The sequence below is a fragment of the Candoia aspera genome, chromosome 1, assembly GCF_035149785.1.
Source record: "Candoia aspera isolate rCanAsp1 chromosome 1, rCanAsp1.hap2, whole genome shotgun sequence".
Lineage (NCBI taxonomy): Eukaryota > Metazoa > Chordata > Lepidosauria > Squamata > Boidae > Candoia > Candoia aspera.
Window position 1 is genome coordinate 244,785,090 of NC_086153.1, and position 16,636 is coordinate 244,801,725.

The following is a 16,636-nucleotide window of genomic DNA, read 5'->3' on the forward strand; positions in this document are numbered from 1 at the left end:
TGTGAACAAAATGTTTATGTTAAAATAGAATAGTCTGTCTTCTGTCCTCTTTAAAAACTTAGGAAGCAAGAAGTCAACAATGCAGCCAAGAGGGAATAGGGCTTAGATAACACAGCTGTGGGATTAGGAAGAAGAGATCAGGCACAAGTGTAGTGTAAGCTTCTATTGTAATTAAAACATGAAATGTGGAACAAATTGCATTTTGGGAGCTCAAGTTTGTAAAATGCTTTATTTGTATTTCAGGTGCTCCTAACAGGAAGACAAGGATAGAAACAGAAGGAAATACTGGACATATATTTACACAACCACTCATTATTCTGACCACAAAACATACTCACACAGTGAAAAACTTATTAACCATTCATCAATAATAGTAGCAACTAAGACCTTCTACTGAAGATTTACATTTTAAAAAAAACTGCCTCAGATCAGCATACTTTCTGGGTTAAAAAGCATTTTCTGTATTATTTTTAATAGAAACTGCTGTGTAAAACTTTTTATTCATTTATTTATTGTAACACTAATGTACTATCTTTCCAAGACTCAAGGTGGCTTACAAAGTTGTATTATTCATCATCTATCTGAAAGTAAAATCTACTGAACTTTCTAATCCTCTTCTCTCTTTAGTTACCTGTGTGCATTTGAAATCTGTTCAAGAAGCTCAGGGGAACCTGTGGAGAAGTGGAGGGGGGGCAGGGCGCATGAAGAGTCACAGGGTAACAGATTTCCTATTCCATCAGTGGAAATTACTTTGGCTAGTAGAAATATTGGATTGGATTTTGTCTTCTGTATTTATGTGCTTTCTGTTACAGGTAATGCTGCACATTGTGATGGGGCATACGATTGATGCTGGCCCTAACCAAATGAGAAGCATCTTAAGAAATCCTTGTTTGTTTGTCACATACAAAATAGATCAGTTTTTAAACGTAACATGAAGCCCTGACCACAAAGTAACAGTAATCAGTCTTGCCATTAGGTCAATAGAAAGCCAGAGAGAGAGAGAGAGAGAGAGAGAGCTCACATTACCAGACTGTGATGGCAGCATGGTCTTTCTATCATAAAAGTATAAGCTTTTTTCTCCCCGTGATTATTGATAGATCCTCATAAAATGATAATTGGGTTTTTTGGGGGGGTATATACAGTACAATAATTCAAAATCACATTCACATCTTTAAACCACATTGCTCTTCTCAAAATCATGTTAATGGGACAATGCTGGGACTATTTCCTATCCCCTCCATCATATTACGCTTCCAACATTAATGAAGTTGGCAGCCAACCATCTTTAAACATTCTCTGAGATGGCCAATGAACATGAAAAAATATTTTGTTGAATTTATTTCATCTTTAGCATGTAAGAATCATATTTAATATCCTTTAAGGCCCTGAACTATTCCATCTATGGAGCATAACAAATCTTTTTTCTAAAGTTCTTTCAAGGACTAAGATTCATCTTAACAATATTCTTTATGTCTTTTCAAAAATACTGGATATTTGGAACTGCCCAGAGCACATTCCAGGGCCAGTAGTGACTCAGGAATTTAAGATGTTGCTAATGTATCTTAAGCAAATTGTTTAATTGAGTATACTGCTATTCTGGTTTTAGACAATCCCAAATCCTCTTACAATAACTCAAATGATTTAAAAATTCAATTGGCAATTCACTGATCTGAACTATTAATACTCCTATTAATACAGAAGACAGAAACACATAATCTCTGAAAGGCAGAGATACCTAGAATAAAATATGACTGTGTCTCAAATTTTTCTTAGGAATCATTTATTCAGCTGGATTAGACTTTTAAAAAATGACATACTTTTAATTTGATTTTTTTAAATGCCATTTTTAAAAATCAACATTGGATTGCTGTATTTCGGAATATGCTATTAAGGATTGTCCAATATAATATAAATGAAATAAAGATACATACAGGAGAATCATGATATCCTAATATATTAAAGCACAAATAGTAAGTTAAAAATACAGAACTTCCTATTAAATAAATAAATATCATGCAGCATACATTAAAAAAGCAGATGGTATAACCTTTCCAAAATTTTTGAATTTAATTGTAAGAAACAATGAATGGTCAGAATCCACCTGTATCACTAGAACGTTTGAGTCAATGAAAGGACATTCTGGTGGGTTTCTCAATAGACAGAGAAAGCCTTATACATGAAACAGAAATTTAAATAACATTTTTTGGGTTTTGTTTTGTTTCTTCAGTCTTCCAGTCACTCTTGATTTCTAGCCACTGCATGGACAAGTCCCTGCAGTTTTCTTGGCAAGGTTTTTCACAAGTGGCTTGCCATTGCCTCCTCCCTAGGGCTGAGAGAGAGTGACATGCCCAAAGTAACCCAGCTGGCTTTGTGCCCAAAGCAGGACTAGAACTCACAGTCTCCCGGTTTCTAGCCTGGTGCCTTAACCAGTACACCAAGCTGGCTCTCATCACATAAATAATACAGACATTTTGAATCTTTTGCTTTTAGGAAATTTCTTTCTTTCTTACTTAGAGCATGCATCCTACTGCGGAATCAAATGATTTTAAAACAATGAGGTTTGCAATATTATTTTAAATTAAAACTGGCTACTTAGATAAAAGCCATTTTCATGTATTTTCATTGGACTTTGGATTCTTGAGTATTTTGATTAAATAATCTCTTTGCAAAAGAAAATCATATTGTTTGTACTCTGGGCTCTTTTAAAGCTCTGATTGCTTTAGTTGATTACTCCATAGCAAACTTTGTGTTCTCAAGAGTTTCAAAAGTAGTTTGAAATGCAGCAAATGGATGGAGAAAAATGAATCTACTGTGGATACCAAAACCTGATCTCTTTTTAGCAACTGTGGATCTGTGAAGTTGTGAGTAATGGAACCGTAGATAATAAAACTATTCATCTGCATATGAATAGTAAAAAGGAGGGCTGAGCAAATCCTTTGAAAACTGTTTCAGAACTCTTCTGAAGGATTTGTGCAGCCCTAATGAAAATTTGGAGAATTATGGAGCTCAGTCTCTGTAGGAATAACTAATTTGATGTGACTATGAGGGATGGGAGTAGATTCATTTTTTGTGTACCCATAATTTTTAGATACTTTCTGTTACTTTACAAATATGAAAAAAGGCAGATAGACTTTTGTGCATGCTTAAAGTACATTCTTTCAAAGTCTCATTATCCATGGTGTTGTTATCCGCAGTCGCTAGGCTGGAAAGGAACCTCACAAGTAACAAAGACAGCTTGTATTATATTTTAGATGGATAAATATTTATTACACTTTAGATGGCTAAACATTTATTTCACAAATACTGTGGTCATGTGAGAGAAAGATTTTTTTAATGTGATAAACTGCAATATTTCTTTAGATTGTCATATTGTTTTTAAGAGATATTGATTGCTCCTTGTTATAGAAGATAATTGAAATAAATCATCTACATTTCCTATAACAATATGTCTCATTACACCATAAACTATCTAAAGCTGTGTTTCCTACCAGGGAACAAATCTATATATACAGTTACCCATGCTGAAAATATTTCCATGATAAACATGCATATAATTACATCGTTTGCAGTCTTTTACATGCAACTTCTTCTCTTTTGAAAGTTGGCACATGACAAGAACTTACATTTATGACATTAACAAGGCTCCAGAATTTTTTTCTTCTTTTGGGTTGGGATATTTTTTGTTAGCAATTGATGATAATCTAATAAAAGGTTTTGTTTTGTTTTTTACAAAAAGTATTTTGGACTGAAAACCCTGTTTTTACCTGGCAGAGATGCAACATGGCTCCTTGTACATAGTTAATGGAAGTGTATCTGAATGCATATGCTTCTTTACGACTGAACTGGCACATCCCATCATCCAGAACCATTATATACAGCTATCTGCTTACAACTAGAGTTGGATCATACCCATTCGTTTGAGTGGTTCTAAGGGTTATCATCAACAATCTATTTTCACATTTAACCCTTACAGCCTCTTGATATGAACAATGCTACAGTAATTATAGACTTGTGGTACAGAATGGCAATAATTTCCATCAATAGGGTAATTTGATTCACAGCTATAATTGTTAAGGCATTGTCCATTATCTTTTTACAGAGTGTACTGTTCATATAAGTAGACCATTTGCACAGTTAAATAAGTTGCCAATTATATAGGTTGAACCAACATTCAAAAATACTGAAAATTCCAGTGAAACATCATTTTTATATGGGATTGCATACTAAAAATATAATATCAGTGTTGAACATCCATCTGTTAAGAAGAGCAATCCAAAATGTAATGGCATACACTCATCTTTAGAAGTAATTCTTGTTCTAATTATAGATAGCTGCATTGTTAAGGGATGAACTATCGACATTCTGAATTTATTCTGGGAAGAAAATTAATTCCCTCCAAAGCTGTTTAAGAAACAGACCTCTTTTAGCATTATTTCATGACCACTGGCAAGAACAGTCTGTAGGTTCCTGAATTGTATAGCTGACCCAGGTTGAGTTACCACTGCAATATAATTGTACAGTTCGTCTGTGCAGGCCCAGCTCTCTGCAACACTTGCAGAATCTTGCATATGTATTAATGTTATAATTATATATGCTTGCAGAAGGGCATTTTCCATCACAGGAAACAATGTTTACCTGGGAATAAATACACAAAGAACCAAGTAAATAAAATGGTTAAATATGCGCATGACTTCTAGGTATCAACAGAACTAATACAAACAGTAATAGTTAAATGCTTACCGGTGTATTACTTCGACAGTCATTCTTGCGTATTGTCATCCTAACAGTCACTTTTTTACAGAATTTCCCATCTTCTTTGCCTACAATAATGAATTGTTCGGAAAATATGAACTCTATATGCACATCTATAGACAACAAAGTCTACAAAAATATGCATAAATGATAAACTAATTAAGAAAAGAAAGTAAGCAACTACTGATGTTTTTGTATTTATAACTTTTAAATGAGGTATTTTTTAATAAGGGTGAAAAACAAAAATGGTTTGCCCAAAATACAGCAGGTACTATAAAGATTATACTTTGTTCTGGTACAATTGCCACTAAAATGAGTGAAACTTACATAGCTGCCTGATGTCCACTTTGTAAAGTGACAGAAAGATAACCATGTGCATTTATTTTAAAATCCTAGGATGCTGGCTGTGACTTCCAAGTAAGAATTCAGAATGAAAAACGTATGTTAATGGATTTAACCCCAGGTTCTCAAACGGTGTAGTGTTTATACCTTACTCCAAAATCTGAAATACAGTTCTGACAGTAGTTTAATCTGAGTGAAGTAATACAACTAAGAGGGCAAGATATATATCTAAATCAATGTAGTGTGTCCATCCAATATTTATGTTTAACATACATAGATATACATGTATCCTATTCTGCTGAAGTTACAACATATTTAGCTTCCATGTAAGGAAAGAGAATTGTGTTTAAATGATTTGATAGTATGAGCATTACATATGACCTTGTGAGTCAAGTCTCAATTCAGTTCCACAATTCAGCAATGTGACAGAAGGAAGAGCCATGGTTGCCTAACTGGCCACCATAAAACTAAAAAAATGAGATGCAATGGTAGGATTGAGACAATTCAACGATGCAAGTTTCTAAATACTTTCTACAGTATATATCCCATCCCTCTCAAAAGGCTATTTTAAATACAGTAAGCAGTTTGCAATCAGGCTGAGCTGTAAGGTTGGCTTAGCAGGAAAGGCACTTCCTATCCCCAACATATGTAAGTAACTTAATTTGATTAATTAAATTCAGTGTGACATGTAGCATAGACCTCTAGCTTCATCTGCCTAAAAGAAAGAGAACAAAGCCATGTTTATTATTAATTTGTTAATGGCTCCATTTCTGGCTTCCCTGGATTGCTGAATCCTGTATTTTCACATCATACTCAGTTTGGTTAACTACAGATTTGCTTGTTCACTTCTTCATTTTTGTCCTCATGTCAGATTGTTATATTTAATACTATATTAATACTATATTATAATTGATTAGAATATCCAGATATTTGTTTACAATATATCATTGGATAGAAAAACATGCCATGATCTCTGCAAAAGTGTTATTTGAATAGCAAGCTTTCATAAGCAAAACATTTTTCGATGTTCTACAGCAGTGTTGAAAATTACTTGGGTAAGCTAATAAAATAAATCATGCAGCAAATTAAATACCATGCAAATTCTTACTGCCAACAGTACATTGTTGGCTAACAACAATGCACTGCCCATACAGTGCAAAAATGAAAAGATATGAGCAAATCTGAAGAATGAGCAGTTAGTACTACAATGCAGCTCTTTTAAATCAGATTTTATGACCTGAGGGGCATTGTGTTTCTATGAGGGAGTACATTGTTGGAAATCAACAATGGCTCTGTCTGGTTCATTCCTACTGATTTCCAAGAAAATGTACCTGTGTTACACTTAGTGCTAGGTGTAGGTGTAATTGGGCTAACAGGGAACGGGAGCAAAAATGATACTCCAGAACCTAGTAAGAACATTACAAATTGAACATATTATACACAATGAATAGATGCCCCAAATCAGTTGTCACCATTTTATCTTCAGTTAATCTACCAACAGTAGCCTCTCAACTGGATTTTCTGTGGGTTGGTATGCTCTTCATAAACAGAATATACATGATATAAAACAGCACAAATAACAAGAAAGTTGTTATCAGAGCTCTACTCCTGAGCATCCCTTAAATCACCAGCAATGCTGGTGGTTTTTAAAGTAGAGAGAGAAAGAGAGCTGTCACCATGATAAACTCTCCTCCATCCCTGAAATGAGCATATCACTTTGTGCTGCACATATCTGGATATGCTGAAAAAATGGGTACTTACTTATAATGGCAGTCTGAGTGGTTTAACTATGAATTAGGTACCTGCATAAAGCACTGACAGCTCAAAACTTAAGTTTATGGTATTGTTTGGAAGAAGCTCAGTTCTGAGAACATGGGCTGGGGAGAGAGGCCCAAAGGCATCAACTTAGGTGAAATTATATAAAATCAACCAGAAGTGGAAAAATTCATTGATGCAGAGAGGAACCAAGAGGATGTGGTATTTTATGTGTGTACCTGGACAAACCAAATGGAAGTACATTGCCCAGAGTCACATTTAGTGAGATGGGCAGGTAAATAAATGTTAAACGCTTTTAACCCTCCTTTTCTTTTTGCCCTGGTTCAAATTGGATGAGAAGGTGATTTCCTTAGTGTCAATATTGGCATGGCAGAGATTTAAATATCCCCTAATCCACAGTTGCAAAACGCAACCCTTACTGTCAGAAAGATGAAAACCAAAGCCTGCAACAGGACAAGGGGTAATGCAAAGATTTTTCTAAAGAAGAATTAGAGAAGGTATAAGAAGAAAAAACAATTCTGATATGATGCATGTGCTAATGTTGTGGCAGTCAAATACAAACTGAAAGGATTCAGCAAAAGCCACATCCAGGCATGTGATGCATAGGGTGGGCATAGCCCTTTCAGACATTCTGTATGTCAGTGTTTCTCAACCAGGGTTCCTCGATAGTTCACTAGGGGTTCCCTGGGAGATCACTATTTATTTAAAAAATTAAATTTGGGCAACTTCATATTAATGAGGAAGGTTTCATTCTTTATTTTTAATTTAAAATGTTTGTAACTTCTGGCCTATATTTGAGCCTGGGTGTGCAGGGGTTCCCCAAGGCCTGGAGGAATCCTTGAAATATTTTCAGACCTTGGGGAACCTCTGCACATTCAGGCTCAAATATAGGCCAGAAGTTCCAAAATTATTGTATTTGTTTCATTTATAGGTCTGTATATATGCATTAACAGTGTTCTTAAACTAAAAATAAAGAATGAACTTACCTCTTCAATGTGAAGTTGCTTGAATTTGAAATAATTTTTTAAATAAATTGTGATCTCCCAGGGAACCCCTGGTGACCTCTCGTGGAACCCTAGGCTGCCATGGAACCCTGGTTGAGAAACCCTGTCTCACAGTAATCAGCCACTCATTTAGAGGAATGACATTCCACTGAATAAAATGCCTTTAAAACTCCTGTACATGAAGGCTAGAGTCAGGGTATTACTTATTTTACAACCATTTGATAGACACATTTTATTATTTATAGTGCTGTTGCTGATAATTAATGTTTAAAATTTCTTCCCTTGCATGCACCCAAATACTGACACTTCAGTAGCAACTTACATGTCTTACAGCATCCTTCAAGGAATGGGACAATATATCCTCCAATCTAAAAATATACAAAAATAAAAGTCAGGCGCACTATATATACATTGTAAAACTCTTCTTTACAATCCTAATTGTAAATGAAAAGCACAATTAGAACTGAGCCTAGCTGCTGTTATTAAACCTAAACTATAAGCAGATAGGACTGCTCTATAGCTGTAGATGTAAGAGTCAGGGGCAAGAATGCTCTCCATGGAAAAACTAGCCCATATTATGGTCTTCAACTATAAATATTTTGTGATGCATCTGGTCGCAGTAATTTTATGGTCCCCCTAAAACCATATGAAAAGAAATATCTTAAAGCACTAACCTTCACACATTCTGTTTCATTATAAGGTGGACAGCTGATGGGTGATGTAATTAGAATTGATCCAACTGGTGTATTTGTGCAATCATATTTGAGACAGTTTGAGATCCAGCTAGATCCAGGCTATAAAATATTTAAAAACCATCATCAGAAATACAAAAGCACCACAGTACTATGCAGAAAGTTAGAAAAACTAGACCATTAGACCAAAAGACCAAAAGCTCTGTTGGGGTATCACCCTTTTCTTAATTCACAATGCAATATATATTTTGTGTCTCCCTGAGAAAGAATTTTTGTTGCTGTCTGCAGTAATTATACTAACCCCTATAAACTCTTGCCACAGTTGAAGAGGGTAAATATAATGCTCACAGCAATGTAGGTCCATGTGAAGTGCAAATCAGTACCAAAGCCTACTTACTATTACAGAACAGTACCACACAATATTCATTACCCTTGCATAGCAAATTAAGCTCACTGTTTATCATACTGTCTAGATAACTTTCACTCTGAAGAAATGCCACCATGAAGAATGATCAGGAATTATGTTAACTGATCACCAAGATCAACATTTCCTTGTGTTCTATGAGCTGTAGTTGATCAAGATTATGCTCACTAGGACTTCCAGTACATGGGAATTATGCTCAGTTGGGACTTTTATAATGGGTTGTGGAATGACTGTGGTCACCTATGAAATATATTAAGGATTCATGACATTAAATTTATCATACTATTAAATCTATCATAAAGTTAAGTATGCACAACTTTGTATTTCCAGAATACTATCTTATTTCATATCGTTGTGATTATTGAAATGCAAATTCCCAGCCAAGATAAGACTAGGTTTTTCAGTGCAGATCTTAGTATTTGGAGTTGCAAATTAAATTCCACATTTGTACTTAGTTACTCAATGAATGCCCTCTCCTTTCTCAAAGAAAAATGACATGTACCTTAAAATATGAAATTGTTCCATTGGTGAACGTGTGAACGCAAGACACATTCTTGCATTTTCCACAGCAAGTTGTTAAATCCTTTGGAGGTTCATACACTTGATGCTGAAAAGGGTAAGGATAAAATTTTGAATATAGTTTAAAGGAAGTCGCAAAATTACAAGAATAAAAAACCCCACAATGATACCTTACCTTAATTGCTCTGTACTGTATTCAATATATGTTAATGGAAAGTATACAAAAGATTAAGACTATCCAAAAGCTTTGCAAAATGTCTTGGCATGAGCAAACCAGCCCTCCTCAAAGCATTTAAACAACCATGTTCTCCTTGAAAGGCTTTCCCTGGCTATCTGCACATGTATGTACATGCATAGCCTCTTCGCTTCACCAGCAGTCTCAGCAGAACTGCTTGGTTTTTTTTTTAATTTACCATTGTATTATTAGAACTACAGTGTATTTTAGTGACCTGGACTTAGGTCATCTGGGTTTACTGCTGCTCAAAACCAAAATTCATTGTGGGTCTTTACATATGAGCAGTTTGAACTGAAAGGGCTATTACTGCCTCACTTCATTTTCCCCATAGCACAGAGGAAAGTGTAAATAGAACAAATCAATCCAGAGTTCTCACTTGAGGAACAATGACCAGGCTCAAATTACTATCTTTGGAGAAAGACCTAGCTCTTTTTATCTTCATGTGAAGGGGGCAGGAGCTGTCTGAGGCTTTTTCATAAATCTCTTTCTTGATATGGGCCCAAGCCACATTTATCTGATTGTTGCCTTGGGAACAGACCTTCCCTCTCTCTGTCAAGGCCATCCTCTATACTCCTTAAGAGGACAACCAGCAGCAAGATGGATGGGTGAACCTTTGGAAGACCTGAATCACTAGACTAGGAATAGTTCATACTGGAAAAGCTATATCTATGTGGTCACTAAGTGTCAACACCAACTTGATGACACACAATCAGGGTGCTGACACTTAACTTTTCCTCACAACTTACATTTGGAGATAGTCATTGGGCCAGAGCCATTCTGTCGGTAGCTAGAGCTTGGGACTTCACATCTCAGGTGGGGGAGGCAAAAGGGCCTTGGAGTATTATTCAGGGAACAGCCAAAGTCAAGAACTGATCTAGCACACCCAGGCGGAGGATGGGATGGATTCGTTATCTTGCCATTAATGTCCTCTCTTTTTTTTAACTTCTCAGTGAAAGCTTATAGTTTAATTTTGAACTTCTTACAGATTTGCACCTTGCTGCACAATCAATAATGGAGGTATTTATCCAAAAGAACTTCGTAACAGGATCAATTATACTTGTGCAATATGAAGTGTGACAAATGCCATCAGGTGAGTGTTCAACAATGGATTGTCCCGGAAGCAGAACACCTCTTTCATTGTTCAGGCATACTTTGCCTTTTGCTGGAAAGATTTCAACAAATATGAAAGTCATTGTATAAAATTGTTTCACATACTTAAAATACTATTAATAGTTTAAGCAAAGAATGAAAAGTGAGACACACAATATGTTTAAACATTCATAAACAGCATAGGGCTATTGATGAAAGAAAATGAACCGATACTTACTCATGGCTTTCTGCTGATTTCTATCAAGAGAATCCTACAACAGTAGTAAAACAATGGAGCTCATCTATTCAATTCTCCCTGATGCTACTTTCAAGGCTTCCATAGAAAGTTGCAGGGAAGTATCATCTGCATATGAAACTCCTTTATTCTAATTTGGATTTTTAATATGTATTCTATATTATGCTGCCTTAAAAATGCTCAGTTTCTGAATAGAAACATTACTCATAATAGCATAAATTAGAGAAAAATGGGTTTACTTACAACACTTATATTTAGCGCAGTGGCAAACATTTTCCGTGCTGTTCTGGAATTTTTCATCTAAAACCACTTTCTCTCCCTGTTCACATAGGAAAAATATCAATATTGTCACATAAATATTGTCCTTTAGTATTGGTGTTTTTGTTCATTGTACCTTCCTTATAGACCTAAGGATTCTAACTGAAAAACAAAAAAAGCAAAAGCCTGCTTCCCTCACAATTCTTTGCTGTACTGTTCCTATACATATATATGCAGAAGGATATCTGAGTTCAAGGGGTCTTATATAAATCACTAACTTTGGGATACTGGGGCATGTTACTTAAATTACAGGTTTACTGATAAATTCTGCACTTAACAAAAGTAAATCTCAGTGAGATCAATGGGACTTACTCCTATTGATGCCACTGAGTCAGCATGTCCAGGATGATATTCCCAGTCTAACAGTCCCAAATATCCATGTTGAGGATGTTAACCTTTATCAGTGGACAAATGCATGTCAGATTAATAGGCAATCTCTCTTCTCAGTTTGTTGAATGCTACAGTATGTCTCTAATCTGAGTTCCAAGAGCATTCTAATGAATATAGGAAGCCCTCATGTACGGGAACATGTGCTACAATGGGTACTTATTTGCAATATGCACTTGTTTTACTAAACCAGTAATTATAACAATTGATGAAATATAAATAAACCATTCATTTTTGTTGAGTACTCCAATTATTTTCACATATAAATATTAGTGAATTCAATAGATCTCAAGTATACTCTAAATTCTAAAAAAAAAAATGACCACATGTTGCAGATAATTTAGGCATATTTCAGTAAGATTTCTTACCAGTTTACACTTAGGCTTAGGAATTGTGTCACATGCACACTCTAAAATAATAATGAAAAAAAAAGAGAGAATCAGTGCTCACAAAACTATCTATACGATTATGTGAATGCAGTGAAACACCCATCAAATGCATTTTTTCAAATGATATTGTTCAAACATCACAGCCAACATTCCACAATAGCTTTTGGCACCTTAAATACCTTGCAGATTCATTATAGTATACATTTTCAAAGAAGAGAGCCAACTTCATTTAATGGGAAGAAGTTTGTAAGTATTGTAAGGTTATATTAACAAAGATTTTGTTACTTGAACCTTACAATAAAGATATAGCTAGTACTTTGTGCTTCTTGTCTGGACTACCTCACAAGGCTGACATCAATCTTGAAAGCCTGAAAGTGCATCTCTCCTGCCTCGCCTTTACAGTCCAATAAACTAGGGAGAGTCCCTTCTGAAACATTTGCCACACTCCCATTCTTTCTGCGGGCTCAGCTGCCTCTTATCTAACCGTTGTCTAGTCTGTGGCTCTTCCTACTGTCTCCCTAGGTCATTCCCACTTACCATTACATGTGGTACCCGCCCCCCTGAGATTAGATTGGCCTGATCCCTTTTGGCCTTTCGTAAGGCTTTGGAAACTTGGCTTTGTGCCTGAGATGGGCAACTATATAAATTGAATAAATAAATACATTTCATACATTTAATATTTATTCAATTGTATGTAAACAATTCTCCAATCATTCAATAGAATTTTCACGCCCACCTTGCCTATGTTGGCCCCTATTCCAACTCCACTGCAAGGGATGACTTCACACATTAGTAACTTTGGTTGTCGATCAAATAATGCCCAATAATGAACATTTTACAACTTAATTATACATTGTAATTGAGATATTTTGGAGACTGAGGAAAAAATTTCTAACCAAAAACAATTCTGAAAACTATTCAATGTTAACCTACCACATTTCTAGATTGTCCTGAACCACAGTTAGAATTTTAATCCAACACCACTGACTTTTGTATTTTCAAAAAAAATGCTTTTAATTGCTTAGAGGTAAATGAAAAGAACCATAATTACCACATCTACGATATGGACAACACTTTTCTGGACTCCACACTTCTATCAAGGACATTCCTAACACACATTTAAATTCAGGACAACGAAAAGTTTCACAGACTGCAAGTTAAAAATAGAAGAAAAGACAGAAGTGGTTTTATTCTCAGATTCTTGAAATGGATGATGAAAAATAAACTACTCACAATACCACTTATTAATCATATATTGATAAAAAAAGTTTAAATTGTATTTAAATTCTCAGTCTTAACTATTTAACTACTGATCTACATCTTAATGTACTGTATATAGGTATCATCTGATAAACAGTATACATTAATACATTAACCTTCTATCTTTCTTGCACGACTTTGAAAATGAATGCAGATTGATAAGTTTAATTCATGACAATTCTGTATATTTATAGCACAGAACAATCACTGCAAAATAATTAGGATAACCTCTGATAACAAACTTACCACACTGATAATCAGGACAACATCTGTCAGTAGTATTACCATCCACACTAAGCATTTCTCCTTCCTGACACACTGGAATTTGATCAGAACAAATGCCACATGCTAAAAGAGAAATGTTTAATTTATTTGAAAACAAAGTGTGCTTTTGTTTATTATTCTGTTTTCTGCCCCCGTTTTTGAAATTCTTGAAGTCTCCTCCTAGATTATGATTGTTCTTTCTCTTCTCCTCCTCCTCCTTTTAAAAGAGCCCCTACCCCTACTCTCTTTACTAACTAGGTCTCAAACCACTACTACCCAAACATTAAAAATTTTGAGTCATCAAAATGTTTCTTAGAAGCAATATGGATACAGGAATATGTGATGTGAGGCACCAGACAACAGGTATTATTGATCTGAGATAGTAGATCTCAAAGATTATATCTTTGAGGCAGCAAACTGTAAGAAAGAACTAAATCTGACATACAGCAAATATAAGAGAAGCAGCAGGTGCCTTCCACGTGGGCAGCAATCAAAGTTTGATCTGCTCGACAATGGGGAACTTGTTCCACAGACTTACATTTTTCTGGATCACATTCTGAAATAAGCAGAGCATAAACAAGGAAAATGAAGTAAAACAATACTTGGATGAATGTTCATTTGTATTACTATTATTAATTTCCAGAAGAATACCTAGTATACACTAGGTTGCCATTTTACTTTCTTTAACAATAAGAACTGATGTTAGAACCCCCTGACCAGGACTGCCTTCCTTGTATCTTGGTTCAGCTTCCTATTATGGTTCCCCAGCATTTCCTGTTGCCACCACTCATCATCCTGGAGAAAGGAAGTGCCTTATCTAAGGTCCTCCCCCTTAAGATTGGCTTGGCTTGTGAGAGATGGGGCTCTCACAGCCTGAGCAACCTACGCATAAACTGGGGAGGGGGAGGAATAATAATGTTGGTGATATCACCATGGAAAATTATACTCTGTAGCATTACCTCCTGGTCCTAGTACCTGTGAGACAGGTGGCTAGACAACAGCATCCAGTCTCCTCTTGAGGAGATGAAAATCAAAGCCTCAGTCTTATGATTGTAATTCATTACTAATAGGAACAACTAAAACTTCCTTTCAGCTTGTATAGCCAATGCCCAAACAATTATAACTGAATGGAATAAAGCATTTAACTCTGACAAAAATACAAACAGTACAGTATCTCAAACTTTAGTCTCCCGCTGAAAGCTATGGGAAAACCAGGTGACAGATCTGGTGGGCCAGATCAGAGTTCAGATAGCGTATGATGGTACAAAACTTAAAAGATTTTATTTATTTATTTTGTTTATTATTCAAATTTAATTACCGCCCATCTCCCCCAAAAGAGTTATTTAATTAGACAAAAGGCAATAAAAACTACAAGACACCAATTTCCAAATATCAGGATTCATAAAGCAGACTAGCATATCTTAAAGCAAAGGACTACCAATGCAAATTCTGGCCTAGCACCTTTCTTTTACCTCTGAGAAGAGGAATTTCCCCCAGCTTGCTTCTCCAGATAGCTGGGCCTGACTAATCCCTGACTCCCAAGGCTTGCAACCTTCAATTAAAATGTTAGGAGCACTTCCTCTTAACTCCTGTTGACTCCCTAATGATTTCTGAGTTCAGTAATTTCCTTCACCTTCAGCCCTAAGACGCTGAGCTTACCATGGGCTGCAAACCATCCATTCTCTCCACTGAGACTTGTCTGCCTAAGCAGGCCTTATTCTCAGCTTCCTGAAGGTTTTTTTTTTTGGCTCTGATTCAACACCATTTCTCACCAGTAGTCCTACCATGGTTCCTCCCATGCAAAGTTCTCCTGCAAATTAGCTCATTCAACCATGTGGCTGTTTCCAGTCTCTTTTTGCCTCACATCAGCACTCTCTCTTCCAGGTGCCCTTTTCTCCTTAATCTCCTCCTTGGTGATATCTGCCTCTTTTCATATCTCCCAGCTCTCTCTCTCTCCTTTCTGGCTCAAGGTTCTTTAAACAGAGGAGAAAGGGCTGGTGAATCTCCGCCTGGTTTTGTTCAGATGATGGAATTTGAATTACGCTTGCATCATTTATTCAAAATTTTATACAAGCCAGTAGAGACTACTTTGAAAATGATTTTATTTTTTTATAATTCAGTACTTACCACAAGTATAATTCGGACAGCAGGAATTATCCTGATAATAGGTTACCAGTTTCTCTAAGATTTTGCATTCAGGAATGAATGTGTCACAAAGGCTTTGATTGCAAGCTTTATAGATAGCCAAACAGACCGAAAAAGAATAAAGGAAAATATTGCTGAGTATAGTTTTAAAAATGACCACTTTTTGGCATCCACATTAAACATTGCAAGAGAAATATTGACAATTATAAATTTTAAAAAAAACCCTGTTTTTTGTGCCCCGTAAAAGATCCTGGGACCAAGCAAACAGAAGTGGAACCTCATAGGTAATTACATTTGGATTGTTTTTTCATATAAAGTATACATATAGCTCCATTAGAAGGTCATGTACCCTTAGCTAACAAGAGAGCAACGGTATGATAGTTATATGTGGTTTGCTTTATTCCTTACTGTGAGTTATATTCCTTCCCAAGGTCTATCTCTCAGGAAACCAACTGGATAAAAAGACTCTTTTAATTCAGATCAGACCTTCCAGGATAAGAAAACAATGCAAAAGATGGGATATTACCTTTCTAATGTTTTTGTTGTTTGTTCAGTTAGATTTCTATCTGGCCTTTCCTCCAGGAGCTTAAGGCAGCATATATAGTACTTTTTCCTTCAATTTAATTGTCAATAATTAAGATTAGCAGGAAAATAAATGTGATTAATCCAATATACTGAGCAAGGAGATCATAATTCAACAAACCAGCTAAGGAATTTTTCATTTTCACTGACCTCATAATGGTTAGGAAAATGGAACTGTGGTAGTTCATTGGTCAAGTGGTCC

The 16,636-nt window shown here is 35.6% G+C and overlaps 1 protein-coding gene across 1 annotated transcript in view; it reads right to left on the bottom strand.

The window, feature by feature from the left end:
• Positions 1-4,282: 4,282 nt before the first annotated feature.
• OTOG (otogelin) overlaps positions 4,283-16,636 on the bottom strand; it is a 95,156-nt gene continuing 82,802 nt past the window's right edge. Inside the window, exons 45-56 of the mRNA XM_063317904.1 lie at positions 15,835-15,939; positions 14,153-14,263; positions 13,690-13,791; positions 13,235-13,333; positions 12,163-12,203; positions 11,333-11,408; positions 10,728-10,906; positions 9,493-9,597; positions 8,549-8,668; positions 8,197-8,242; positions 4,741-4,820; positions 4,283-4,635 (exon numbers count right to left, since the gene is read on the bottom strand). Of these exons, the coding sequence (XP_063173974.1) occupies positions 4,435-4,635; positions 4,741-4,820; positions 8,197-8,242; positions 8,549-8,668; positions 9,493-9,597; positions 10,728-10,906; positions 11,333-11,408; positions 12,163-12,203; positions 13,235-13,333; positions 13,690-13,791; positions 14,153-14,263; positions 15,835-15,939 (1,265 nt within the window). The 3' untranslated portion in view covers positions 4,283-4,434. The remainder of the gene's footprint in view (positions 4,636-4,740; positions 4,821-8,196; positions 8,243-8,548; positions 8,669-9,492; positions 9,598-10,727; positions 10,907-11,332; positions 11,409-12,162; positions 12,204-13,234; positions 13,334-13,689; positions 13,792-14,152; positions 14,264-15,834; positions 15,940-16,636) is intronic.